At 33.8% G+C, this 13,158-nt stretch overlaps 1 protein-coding gene across 1 annotated transcript in view; it reads left to right on the forward strand.

Annotated features, from left to right (window-relative positions):
• The first annotated feature begins 1,323 nt into the window (after positions 1-1,323).
• Positions 1,324-13,158, forward strand: part of LOC111056611 (glucose dehydrogenase [FAD, quinone]-like) — a 37,025-nt gene continuing 25,190 nt past the window's right edge. Inside the window, exons 1-4 of the mRNA XM_022343996.2 lie at positions 1,324-1,475; positions 4,154-4,399; positions 5,729-5,870; positions 6,838-6,983. Of these exons, the coding sequence (XP_022199688.2) occupies positions 4,154-4,399; positions 5,729-5,870; positions 6,838-6,983 (534 nt within the window). The 5' untranslated portion in view covers positions 1,324-1,475. The remainder of the gene's footprint in view (positions 1,476-4,153; positions 4,400-5,728; positions 5,871-6,837; positions 6,984-13,158) is intronic.

Consider the following 13,158-nt stretch of genomic DNA (forward strand, 5'->3'; position numbering starts at 1 on the left):
TTAAAATACCTCTAAAATTGTACCTACACTATTTTTGTCTGGAGACCCGTGGTAGTAAACTCTTTGAAGTTTCAGGTATAAATCAATAAACTCCTTAATAGTAAACAATACCCAACGTTGTACATTTCCCACGACTAAACTTTTCAACTTTAGAGATGCGTGGAGGTTGATAGTTGTGGAGGACAAGGCTCACCATGGGCTGTAGCGCCATACAAGAAGAAGAAGAAGTCCCAATATCGTAGTCCATTTCATAATATGATGAAGTCACAGCTGATTACTCTTTTGATAAACTAAAAATGGTTTCCTTATAATTTCAAGTCAAGCAACTTGAATGTTGCTTGAATCATGTGCTTCGTCTTGTACAAGTAGGAAAAACATTTGTTGCAGAAATGTATTGTGTACAAAAAATAACAGTTACCGACAAGAATCATTTCAATGAATAATTTTTTAATTTTACTTTCAAATAATAGAACGTACATAGATCAATGCAAAAAGTTACCAGACTTTCGATTCATTAGCAGACTGTATTATACAGTATAACCATTGCTAAGAGTTGATAGATAATACTGGAGTCGATATTTCCACGACATGCGAAACAACATAAAAAACAAGAGAACATAACAATTCTTAGGAAGTAGGTACCATACGAAACTGTTATAAAAACAATGAATACCCGACAGATTTGAATAAAAAATTTCTCTAATGATACTAGAAACTTGAAACCAGGCAAAGTCATCTATTGCAGGCATTCATCCCACTGATACATTAGGCCTACATAATTTGAACTCGCACAGACTTTGTTCAAACCACTGTTTTGTTTTCAGGTAAAATAGATTACTGTAATAATTGATTGATTTCTGTAATGCCAGTGAAACAAGCATAATATTATCTACTGTGGTTGCGCAAAGTTAATAAACGTACAAATGTTTTCGAAACGCTTTGAAAATTTTTCCTTTTGTGAGAAGAAGATGACACTATCCAGTTTTTATTCCGGATGAGCAAATGATGAGGATGTAAGGAATGATAAAAAATTGAAGAAGCATCAAGCACTATATGAAGGCTTGTACAGATATAGTGGCGCATAAATGCCAGTATTTGAAAAAGTATAATAGATATATGAATATAGGTATAAAGTAAGTAGTTTCTGAGATGAGAGGCGGCAAAAATCAACCCAAGATTGCGACATTCGGCAAAAACACGACGGTTGATGTCATTGATGTCACGTCCGGCATCTGATCTGTTAACAATCCAACTTCAATTGCACAATCTGGAATAAAGTTGTGGTGATTTCTTCATGCACTAACATTCTTCGCTAATGATTTAAAGTAAGTTTTCAACCTCGAAACAATATTGTCAGTGCCGGGGAGCAGGCTAGTAAATTACTGTTGACTGGCTGCCTACTCTAGTCGAGGAACTTGATTCATTGTCAACGGTCAAGTCCAACGTCCTCAGTCAAGATCGCTCCATCAACTGTGGTAAGTTGCATTTCACTCTGGATACTTATATCATTCATTTACATGGTATAAACGATTTTTAAAGTAAATCTATATATTATAAAAAGCGAAATGGCACTCACTGACTGACTCACTCACTCACTCACTCGCAGGACTAAAAATCTACCGGGCCAAAAACGTTCAAATTTGGTAGATATGTTCAGTTGGCCCTTTAGAGGCGCACTAAGAACGGATTTGGAAAAAAATCCAAAGATACGCCCAAAATCTGCGTTTTTCAGCGTTTTCTCAGCTTTATCGAGAACAAATGAACAGAAAATGTTCAACTTTAGTACAGAAGCTAAGCTGGGGTGTAATAATGTTGTGGTAGAAGGAATTTGAAATAATCATTTATTCGTGGATACCATAATTACAAATCATAGAAATATGATTAGGAAGGAACAACAGCTTGGCCCACAACTATTCCGTTCCCAAATTTTGATAAATTAATAAAATGCCAAAGATAAGCCCAAAATCTGCATTTTCCAGCGTTTTTTGCGCTTTCTCAGCTTTATCGAGAGCAAATGAACAGAAAATGTTCAAATCTACTACAGAAGCTCAGCTGGGGTGTAATAATGTTGTATTTGAAGGAATTTGAAATAACGCCAAAGATACACCCAAAATTAGCGTTTGTCCAACGTTTTTCTCAGCTTTTCTGCGTTTTCTCACCTTTTTCAATAATTGATGGAAATATATTTTAAAAAATTCAGTACACAGGTTTAGCTGAGGTGGAAGAATTTTGTTCGCCAAAGATACGCCGATATAGTAACAGCTGTTTTTACCAGCTTTTTTCTCCGTTTTCTCAAATTTTTGAGATCAAATTGACATAGAACGTTCAAATTCGGTACAGAGGTTCCGCTGAGGTCTACATGCAGGCGAGCGAAGCGAGCCCGCTGATCTCATTCTCGAACGATCCAGTCGGGGATCCAGGGGGCGGAACCCCCTTGCTAGACGGATATGGCGAGTGAAGCGTGCCTGACGACTAGTTTTGTTTATAAATGAAAAGATTCAATTCCTTTATTTTTCTTTCCTCAAGGCATGATTTCCTACCTCTGAAACACTTTTTTTTTTTTTTTTTTTTTTTTAAATCTTTATTGCCCATAAAAAACAAAATACAAAATAAAAAACTTACAAAAGAAATATTCTAGATTATATTAATATATTATGCTATTTTACATATAAATTAAAATTACATGGCACCACCCAGCAAGGGCAAAACCCTGACCGCTGAGTGAGAGTATCAGCTGTTAGACAATATAAAAAATTTATTTACTAATAATCAAAGCTACAAAAAAATCGAAGTTAACAATAAATTACTAGTCTTGTAATTATAATATTTGACTGATGTCGAAGAAAAAATTTTGTATCACCCACTTATTTATCTGTTCCATCCTCTGTCTACCCCTATTAGAAAGATATTCTGACAATGCATTTGGCATTATATTTATTATTTTTGAGCTAAGATACCCCAATTGTCTTCTCACTATTGTCAAATCTGAATAGTTAATATTATAAATGTTATGAGATGTAACTCTCAGGTTATACATAGAAACGTTATTATTCACTGTAAATTCCTCCTTCCTCATCCATGCATAATAGAGAAGTTTCTTTATATAAATTTGACGTACTGTCATCACTTTAAATTCAGCAAATGTTTCACTACTAGAAAAAGCCCTTGGCTTATTAAGAATTGCTTTTATTATCATTTTTTGAAATGTAAAAATTTTATTCATGAAAACATCATACGCTCCTCCCCATACCACTAACCCATATTGCAGCACCGATTGAACATAGGCAAAGTAAAGGACCCTAAGTAATTTAATGTCTAATATTTTACGGACTTTATAAAAGATAAAGGAAATAAATTTTAAGCGTTTACAAATATATTCTATATGAGGCTCCCACTTAAGGTTACAATCAACCATGATGCCCAGATACTTTATAGATTTTTCATTTTTTAGTTTAGGGCATGCACAATCCTTCGTAAATGCATGCACAATACTTTACCTCGTAAATCAAATATAAAAAACATCCATTAATGCTCATCAAAATGTTGTAATAATATTAGTATTACCATAGAGAAAAATAGCATTAGAAGACATCCGATGGTATATTAGGGCGTTCATGTTCCAATTTCAAGCCGATTTTTTGAGAACGACTCAAGACTCAAGTCAAAAGTGGGAACTCGCTTTGCTCGTTCAACAAATGTTTATGACATATTTATTGAGGGAAACAGTTGGCTCCATGGTCGCATTTCTATCTTATCGATCAGATAAGTTAGATTCATGCACCTAATAGGCTTTTCTCGTTGGACTGGTGACACCTTGAGGAGTTGACTCCGCGTTGAAAGAAACAGGCTCACAGATTCAAAACTCACTTAAACCATAATTTCTCATAATTCAGTTGGTCGCGCTATCTTGTTAATCTCCTTGTTGAACTACATCATTTTACATTCTAAAAGTGCAGCAAAACTCCCATTAATCCATCTTTTTTTAAAGACACGACTTGAAAGCTGAAAAAGGATAAAGGATACTAGTTATGTTAATTCAATAAAAAAAGAACTATTCAGTAGTAGCCCTATTTGAACATATTGATATATTTCGGTATTTGTTTTTAAACAGTGTACCATGAAGTTCTCTGTAAAAGGTACAACATTTCCACAGATGGCAATGGCAAAGTTGGAGTTTTCGATGATGATGATGGTGATGACAGCTGTGCTAATTCCCGCAGTACTAGCTCAATCAACATCATTTCCCCCGCTCTTCGAAGGCATATTCACATGGATCAAGGATGGCCTCAATCACCACTACAGCGAGCCCAAAGACATTGGCCTTCCAAAATCCGAATACGACTTTATTATAGTGGGTGCTGGCTCGGCAGGATGCGTTCTTGCTAACAGGTTGACAGAGGTAACAAGTACAGTATTTACAATCATTGAACAATTTATAAAAAACATTGATTGAAAAAAAATGACAGACCTACTGGTAAAAAAACTGATGGTTTACCAAAACAAAGGTTGGCGATTTTATAGTGTTGGTTTCCAAGGCTTCCTAGAGCAAACAAAAAAATGACGACAATTGGCACGGTTACATATTTTGTATAATTCTAAATTAAATTACTTAAATTCAACTTACTATACTAAACAAATGTATTTTCTCCTTATTTGTTGACTACTTGTTCAACAAACAAAAATCATCTAAACGGCTTGTTGCAAATCAAGACTCAAGTCGCTTCACGTCTCAATTTGCGACAAGCCTGTATGACATGCATGATGAACTTGTATATTTTGTCATCAGCGAGAGATTTCTATCATCAAATAAACAACCAATAACAATAAATAAACCACTGGAAAATTACAAATTATAATGATAGAATAGCTATTTATGTATTAAGAGCGTAATGCGCGACTTTATCGCTCGCGCAAAACAGTTATCACGCGACGCGAAGCGGAGCGTGATAATTTTGCAAGAGCGATAAAGAAGCATTACGCGCGAATTACATACACATTTTTTTCTACAACTGCCCAAACCTGTTAACTTACTTATATCGGCGGAGTTACAATTACCGCCTTTTTGGTTAAGATCTGACCTTTTGGCGAGCTGCTAACCATCAGCTGATTGGCGAGCGTAAAAAAACTCTTCTGCGCATGCGCGAATGATTTGCGAGTGTAAAGAAAATTTACTGCGCATGCGCGGATGGTTAGAGAGCGAAAAAGTAGATTCTCCTCAGAAATAAGCTGTTTTACGAGGAGAATTGAGTATGTAAATTCTTTTTTACGCGCAGTTGTAGAAAAAAATAATTTAACTTAATATACTAACTGTAGTAGCTAGTAATGTAACTGCTGCCCGGGCATTCTCTCACCACCCATCCCCCGGGTATTCCCTCGCTGGAACTCGAGTTGTGTACTCCCACGTGTGGTCTTGTAATCCTCAAGCCACTCTCGTTTACCATGCTATGCTATAAAATTCAATTGAATACCTCTTCTTGTTACCAATTCGAAACAATCTCGATTACCTTCATCTCGCTCCGTGAGATCGAGAAAGATAGAGCAGCGAAGAAAAATGTAACAACAAAAAATCGGAGATACAAAAACCAAACTTCAAAACATTTTGCTCGACGCCTTTCGCTGTGATGACACAAGAATGTATGACGTCATACCCTTGTTTATCATGCATGTCCTACCGATAGTGGCCAGCACTTTAAGATATGATTGTAATTATTCAACAACATGTTCGAAGGTGGAGGATTGGTCCGTTCTCCTGATAGAAGCTGGAAAAGAGGAGAACTTCTTGATGGACATTCCTGTATTGGTCAACTTCCTCCAATTTACTGAGGCGAATTGGAAATATAGAACTGTTCCGTCAAACGATGCTTGTCTGGGTAAATATGATAAGAATCGACTATTAAACTTGAAAGTTATTTTAAGAATATGTACAAGTAAGTTTTCTTGTATTTGGTGCGGCTCACACTAATTGATACGAAACGTGAGGTAACATACGATACGATATAGAATTGATGCAGATCACCTAAAACAATGATATTGTAGATTATTGGCCTTTGTCACATTGCGTATTTCATCGCTCCAGAAGGAAGATAGAAGAGAAGAAGCTTTTTTCCCAGCCATAATCAGAGTTGGAAAATGTATAATTTTATTGAAAACTCGTACTTTCATAATGTTTACAACGGAGAGAGTTGATTTTTTACGAAAACAACCTCTACTGTTAATTTGTGAACATGAATAAGTAATTTGTTTTAATTTAAACTGAATTAACTTTATAAACTCAGCTGCTTCTCCGATAGAAATAATATAATATCATAAAAATATAATAAAAATAATATCATTGAAAATAGAATTTCACAAGCAACAATAAAGGGTGAGGTCAAGATTCATATATGTTAATTGTTTTAATATATATATATATATATATATATATATATATATATATATATATAATATAATAATATAATAATAATATATATATAATATTATATATATATAGACTATATATATATATATATATATATATATATATATATATAATATATATATATATTAACACGTAGCCTCTATATATATATAGAGGCTACGTGTTAATAATATCCACAATCTATAACAGCTTATAGATTTTGATTAGTTTCTATTTAACTCTTTCTCCTACTTAATTATAGCTTATTAAACTTCCTGGCAATACTTCCAAGGCAACTTATGACATTAGATGACATTGAACAGTACTAAGCTTTTTACTTAATTTAGAAAGAGACCTAGTTTTTATCAATTGATTGATTCAAGAGCTACACTACCGAGCATTGCATTATGTTGCTTTTTCTGTTCATCAACTTTTTACAGGAATGAAGGAGAGGAGGTGTAATATACCAAGAGGTAAAGTCATGGGAGGCAGTAGCGTTCTGAATTACATGATCTTCACAAGAGGTCATCGCAAAGATTATGATATTTGGGAGAGAATGGGCAATGAGGGTTGGGGATATAAAGATGTAAGTAGATACATTTTCAAATCATACTCATCACAGTTTCAAAATTCGTCTTGACTGATCCTAAGATAAAATTTAAATACTGCTTGAAGATGAGTATTAAATTCTGAAAACATTTATATGATAAAATTAGAATATAAAATACCACATCTGTATGAAAAACTTTTCTGGTGATATAAAGATAAGCTTTTTCACATTGGCAAGGATTAATGGTACTTCCATCACAACCAAATCTCAGTTTTATCAATTACATTAGATAATAGAACTAAACAATCACCCAGTAATTTCAATCCTGGAAAAAAACCAGTTGACGTTTTCGCATCAGTCTTCGTTTTTATTAGTGGACTTCTTCCACTTCCTTCCATGGAAGTGGATCGTCTTCCATCCTTTCATGTGACTTGTTTTACCAACAAACGAGTCCTACAATGAAACTTGTGAAGGGGTGGCATGGGTGTTTTCCATTGTGAATTGTGATTGAGGTCTGACGTGCGTAAGCTACCGTTGCTCAGCGTGACTAATTCCAATCAACAAGTGGCGCGAACGAGGGTTGACATCTTCTTCTTCTTCTTATTCTTCTCCTTCTTCTTCTTCTTCTACTTCTTCTTCTTCTTCTTCATCTTCTTCTTCTTCTTCCCGCTGAAACAATTCGCTCTCTGAAAATAATAACGTCCTGATCGCACTCATTAAGGCTGTGCAAAGGCTAAAAATAAACTTTCTACTCGTGATATTTTTCAAACAAATTTTTCCGATTTGTATATCATCAAGCTACCAAAATAGAAAAATTTTCTAAGGAAAACATTTTATTCTGATCATTACTTTTTGAGATATGTGCGCCTAAAGTTTAAATTTTTGGGACAGAACATTTCAAATTCGGTAAGAGATAAACCCATGAGATTTAGAGGATAGATCCTTCATGGTATTGTTAATCTAGTAAAACAAAAATTTTCTGAAAATATCATTTTTTAAGATAGTTATTTAATTTACTAAAAATAACCAAAAATTACTTTTAGTTGAGTTATTTTTTGTAAATTGAATAACTATTTCAAAAATTGATATTTTCAGAAATTTTTGATTTACTAGATCAACAATACCATGAAGAATCCATTCTCCAAATTTCATGGATTTATCTCTTACCGAATTTGAAATGTTCTGTCCCAAAAATTCAAACTTCAGGCGCTCATATCTCAAAAAGTAATGATCGGTAAAAAAATGTTTTCCTGAGAAAACTTTTTCATTTTGATAGCTTGACGATATACAAATCTAAAAACATTGAGAAATATCACGAGTTGAAAGTTTATTTTTAGCCTTTGCATAGCCTTAATTTCTTCTTCTATCCAAGAAACCGATGGGACTGGACTCTCAGATGTGTACGAGCCCTGTGAAAAGAGGTGTACTGTACGAAAACAATCCGATTGAGAGTTCAACTAATTAAGGTGACGATGATAGTGAGAGGAGCTGCTGAGCTTTATAGCCACGAAGAGTGTTACGTTATATTGTAATTTAATTAAAGAAATCATAAGTCGAAATATCCATTAAAAATGCAAGTGCGTATGAAATATGTAGCATGTACTGACCAACATGATATATTTTTATTCTTGCTACAGATTAGCTACACCTATACTATAATAAACCTATGGTATAGTATATTATGATGTCTACTTATGATAAGCCTATTGTAATGTGGTATTTAAATTTGGAATATATTGGGGTTATATTATGTATGGTATTGTGATGGTATTATAAGGTTGTGAGAACAACCCTAGACATTATGGTAACAATTTATAATAGGGGACTCGCTTGGCTTGCGAGAGGTTAAATTGATCTAACTCTATAACTCATGAGAAAGGAACTATATTTTAAAATAATAAATAAAACAGTTATATTTTGGAGAACTAAGTAATCGATTTAATCAAATTGTAACTCAAAATGAAACTGGAAACTTAAATAAAAATAATATTGAGAAAACTTTTTAAACAAACAATAGAATAATTACAGGATTTGCCTTCAATAAAAAAGATGAATAATATATAATAATAAAATTGATAATATTAGCTCACTGAACTCACTGAACCAGGAAAATGGTGTCTCGGAAAAGAAGGGTAGAGCCGGGCCCGATTATCTGCAGTAGATAGCTCCAGGTCCCGTCCTCGTAACCGACTGACTAGAGCCTCTCATTTTTTCCATAATTATACTTGTCATGAATTTTCACCGTCGTCAACAATTTATCTATTCATTGTGAAAATTCATGACAAATAATAAAAATTATGTAGTTCTATTACATCCCCGGGTCCCCCTAAACTTCGACCCGAAGTTATCGAAAAAACGGCATCTCTCTAAGTTAATTTTTACACATTTCAATAATATTTCAAAAATTAAAGTCAAAATTACCGCAAGCTAAAATTATTATTATTATTCACAATATTATTCTAATTGGATATTTATATGTAACATAACTTTCAATGAATACCTTAAATCTATGTGAGTGCCAATTCATAAGCTAAATGCAAGTGATATAAATTACATTATAGTGAACTAATTCATAAAAAATCAAACTTAGCCTAACACATCAATCAACTTCAAATCAACAATTCAATACATTCATATCTGAATAAGAATTGAATGGAAAAAATTTCAATTATATTGATGAATAAAATTAAACCTACAAAATCTACGAAAGTAATAAAATTGAATCATAATGCAAAAATTAAACATCAAGTCCGAATAGTATTCGAGTAAGCAAAATAATATTGTGGACCTTGAAAATAAGAATAATATAATAATTGAGATAGTTTATCTTCTAATCTGGGAAAATATTTGAATCGATAGCATAAAAGAGTAAATGGATACAATAATAGTGAATAAGTAATTATTATTTGCATAGTTTCCTATATCCTAACCCATTATTTTAATGATTTCATTACATACTACTTTACTAAAACACAATATATTCTTAAAGCTCCTGTGGGTAGTCCACAATTGGAGTACGTTTCGGGACTCTCAGTTGATTTGCTTTCTTCTTAATATAATTTTGAAGACATAAATACAAGAATATAACAGTTATCAGTGTTTGCCAGACAATAATAATATAAATGATCAGTTTATTGTTCACCCCTAACAAATCAAAGTTATTTGGCATTTCAACATGATGGAAAATGTCTTCTGAGAATGAGTTGTGCTCTTCAAATTTTGAAAAATTCAAGTGCCAATTTTCATTTAAGATTTCCGAAAGGTTTAAGTACTGAGGCAGAGTCTCATGTTTAAAAATTGGGATGCTCAATTTAGATAAATTTGTCCACATGTGAGGAATTAAGTTATTAATAGCTGGAGAAGGATGGGAACGGGAGTCGCAAGGATAAAGAGTGCTTATCAGTACGTCGCCGTTGTCGTCTTGAAGTTCGCAGTTGCAAGGGATGTGGAGTGATAGGGTTCCTGGACTGTTGCTTGGGACCTCAGTTGTTGAGTTTTTACAGCGAATTGTCGTCTTTTTGCCAGTGTTGTGGAATAGGAAGGTGTCTTCTCGTAGGCGAGTGATTAGGGTTTGATTGTCAGTTGCTTTACAATCAAATTTGCAGACTTCTCGTAGCTCCGATACGTCTGCTTCTGATGTTAGAAGGTGGAGACAAGTGGCTTGGGTGGCGGAGTTCGACATCTTTTTCCTCGGAATCAAGCAGAGGCCTTTCTGCTTGAACTGGCAATCGTCTTCTTCGTCATCTGACAGGATTTGCAGTTTATTTTCTTCTCTAAGTATCAGGTGATGTTGGGAGGTCAAACGGCAGGTATGACCATTCCAATGAAGCGGGATAGATTGCAGGTGGAATAATGAAATAGTTGAATTTTTCTTCTTTATTGGTATTTTGAGGGTAACCAATAGTTCGTTGTCGGATTTTCTGCAGGATGTTAGTTTCAAGTTTCGAATTTTATCGTTGTCTTTTGTTGATATGGTGAAGTTTCTCTTGTTTATTTTCTTTTCGAGTTCTTGAAGTCGATTGTTTAGGTCTTCTTTTGAAATGACGTGATGAGAAAGTTGTTGATTGTAGCATCTCATGTCGATTTCATTGTAGTTGTTAGATAGAGTTATCATATACATGAAAATAGTAGTCCTCAGTTGTGTTTTCAGTACATCGGTTGTAGTATTCCCTTTCTGAAACTTATTCTGTTGGGTGAATGATTCTTGCCAAAGAATAAGGTCATGCTTCATGTTGTTCAATACTTTCTTCACGTTCTCTGCCATGCCGTTCATCTTGCGTGTGTTGTCTATCAATTCGACATGTTCAGCGTGAACGAAGTCTTGAAGATTACTGAGATGAGAAGTGATGTCGGTTTCGGTTTTCACGTATGCGCCCAATTCTTCGTCGGTAGCTACTCCGCAACACCAGTTTAGGACCGCCCCGATCGTATCGATAGAGCGTTCGCGGCGTGGTAGTCGATTTTCGCTCTCAGCTGGAGTGTTGTCGTCATCGCTGCCAATGTAAATGCCGTCTTGTAGTTGTAGAAGTTGCAGCTCCGTTCGATGAATCTGATCAAATACTGCACACTCCGATGAGGAAGGGAAAGGACATGAGTCAATTTTTAAAGGAGTACTCAGAAGTTTCCTCATAACAAATAAAGGATTTGACCTAGGAATACTGAATGTTATTGGAACTGTGGACTCGTAAAATACTACATTGTGAATTTCTTTAAATAGAGCTCCGTGAAAAAGAGAAATTTCTTGAGACAATACCGTACAACATATTTCTACAAATGCTAAGGAACAAAGTATTATGGTATTCATTTTAAAAATATTATATCAGTTAGTACTCTATATTAATCTATCAATGAACAGTTCGTATAAGATATCAATTTATAAACAATAATTACTAGTAAAATCCCCAAAAACCCTACAAATAGATTATGTAAATGGTCAAATTAATAGCTATTTCTTATATTCCAATCGTAATCACCTACTGGAATTGATTATTTCATTAACATCAATACAGATAATATTGTTATTAAAATATACGTTTTCACATAAATAATCTTATAATAAATAAATTATTATATCAAGAATCATCCGTTTCTGAAAAAGAGAAACATTTTATTACATACGAGTCAAGAAAATAATATTCAAGCATAAATCGTATTTGATGATTTTCAAATAGCATTCATTCATAAACAAAAACGTGAGAACAATTCACATCTTTTAATAATGAATCATCGTTAGAATGTCTAGTAAAATTGTCTATCAGAGCTCAATTATATTTCATTGTTTCATCGAAGTAGAAATCCAATTAATTAATTGATTGATTGAAAACTGCATACTATTGTGATTTGAGAATCATCTCAATATCTAGTCGTGAGAAAATGGATTTGATCGCTTCACAAGTCAATACTGATCTCGCAAACAAAATTCTCTAAAAATTCAGTTGTAAGCATGATATTGTTTTTCAATGATTTGGAGAATAAATAAATTACATGAATGTTTCATCTCGATTTCTTCTCATCAATTGTCTTTTAAATTAATGAAAGGCAAAGATTTAGGATGAGCGAGGTATAATTGCTAGCATAAAGAAAAGTGCTGGAATAAAGAATACAGTTAGACAATAGAACAATAAACACTTAATTGATGGGATCTCGTATGAAATATTTTTTCAATTTATCTACATGAAAAGCTACATTTTTATAAGTACCTCGTAGCGGAAAAAATATCTCATAGACTTCATCTGTTACTTTCTTTACTACTTCATATGGGACTGTCCTTGTCTTACATCAGGATCGTGGACCATAACTAAATCTCCTGGTTCAAAAATGCAATCTGTTCTATTCCTATCGTAATAGTATTTCTGTTTTTCTTGTGCATCTGATAAGATTGATGGTATCTGTTCTCGCACTTCTTTAAGATTTGCTAATCTCGCGTCTAAATGATAAGTGACGTCGTCATTTTCGGGAAAGATTTTCAAATCTAAAGGAGTAGTGGCTTCAAAACCGTGCAATAAGAAAAAAGGTGTATATTTCAAAGAGCATTGTTTCGAAGTATTGTATGCGAATAAAACTTTCGGCAGCATTTGTACCCACAAATTCCCCACAATTTCCTATTATCGGCTACGTAAGCTGTTAGCATCTCTTGAATTGTCCGGTTGGCTCTTTCGGCCAGGCCTTGACTTTGGTGGTGACTTGATGATCCTAATATGTGTTTGATTCC

Source organism: Nilaparvata lugens, chromosome X (genome assembly GCF_014356525.2).
Source record: "Nilaparvata lugens isolate BPH chromosome X, ASM1435652v1, whole genome shotgun sequence".
NCBI classification, from domain to species: domain Eukaryota; kingdom Metazoa; phylum Arthropoda; class Insecta; order Hemiptera; family Delphacidae; genus Nilaparvata; species Nilaparvata lugens.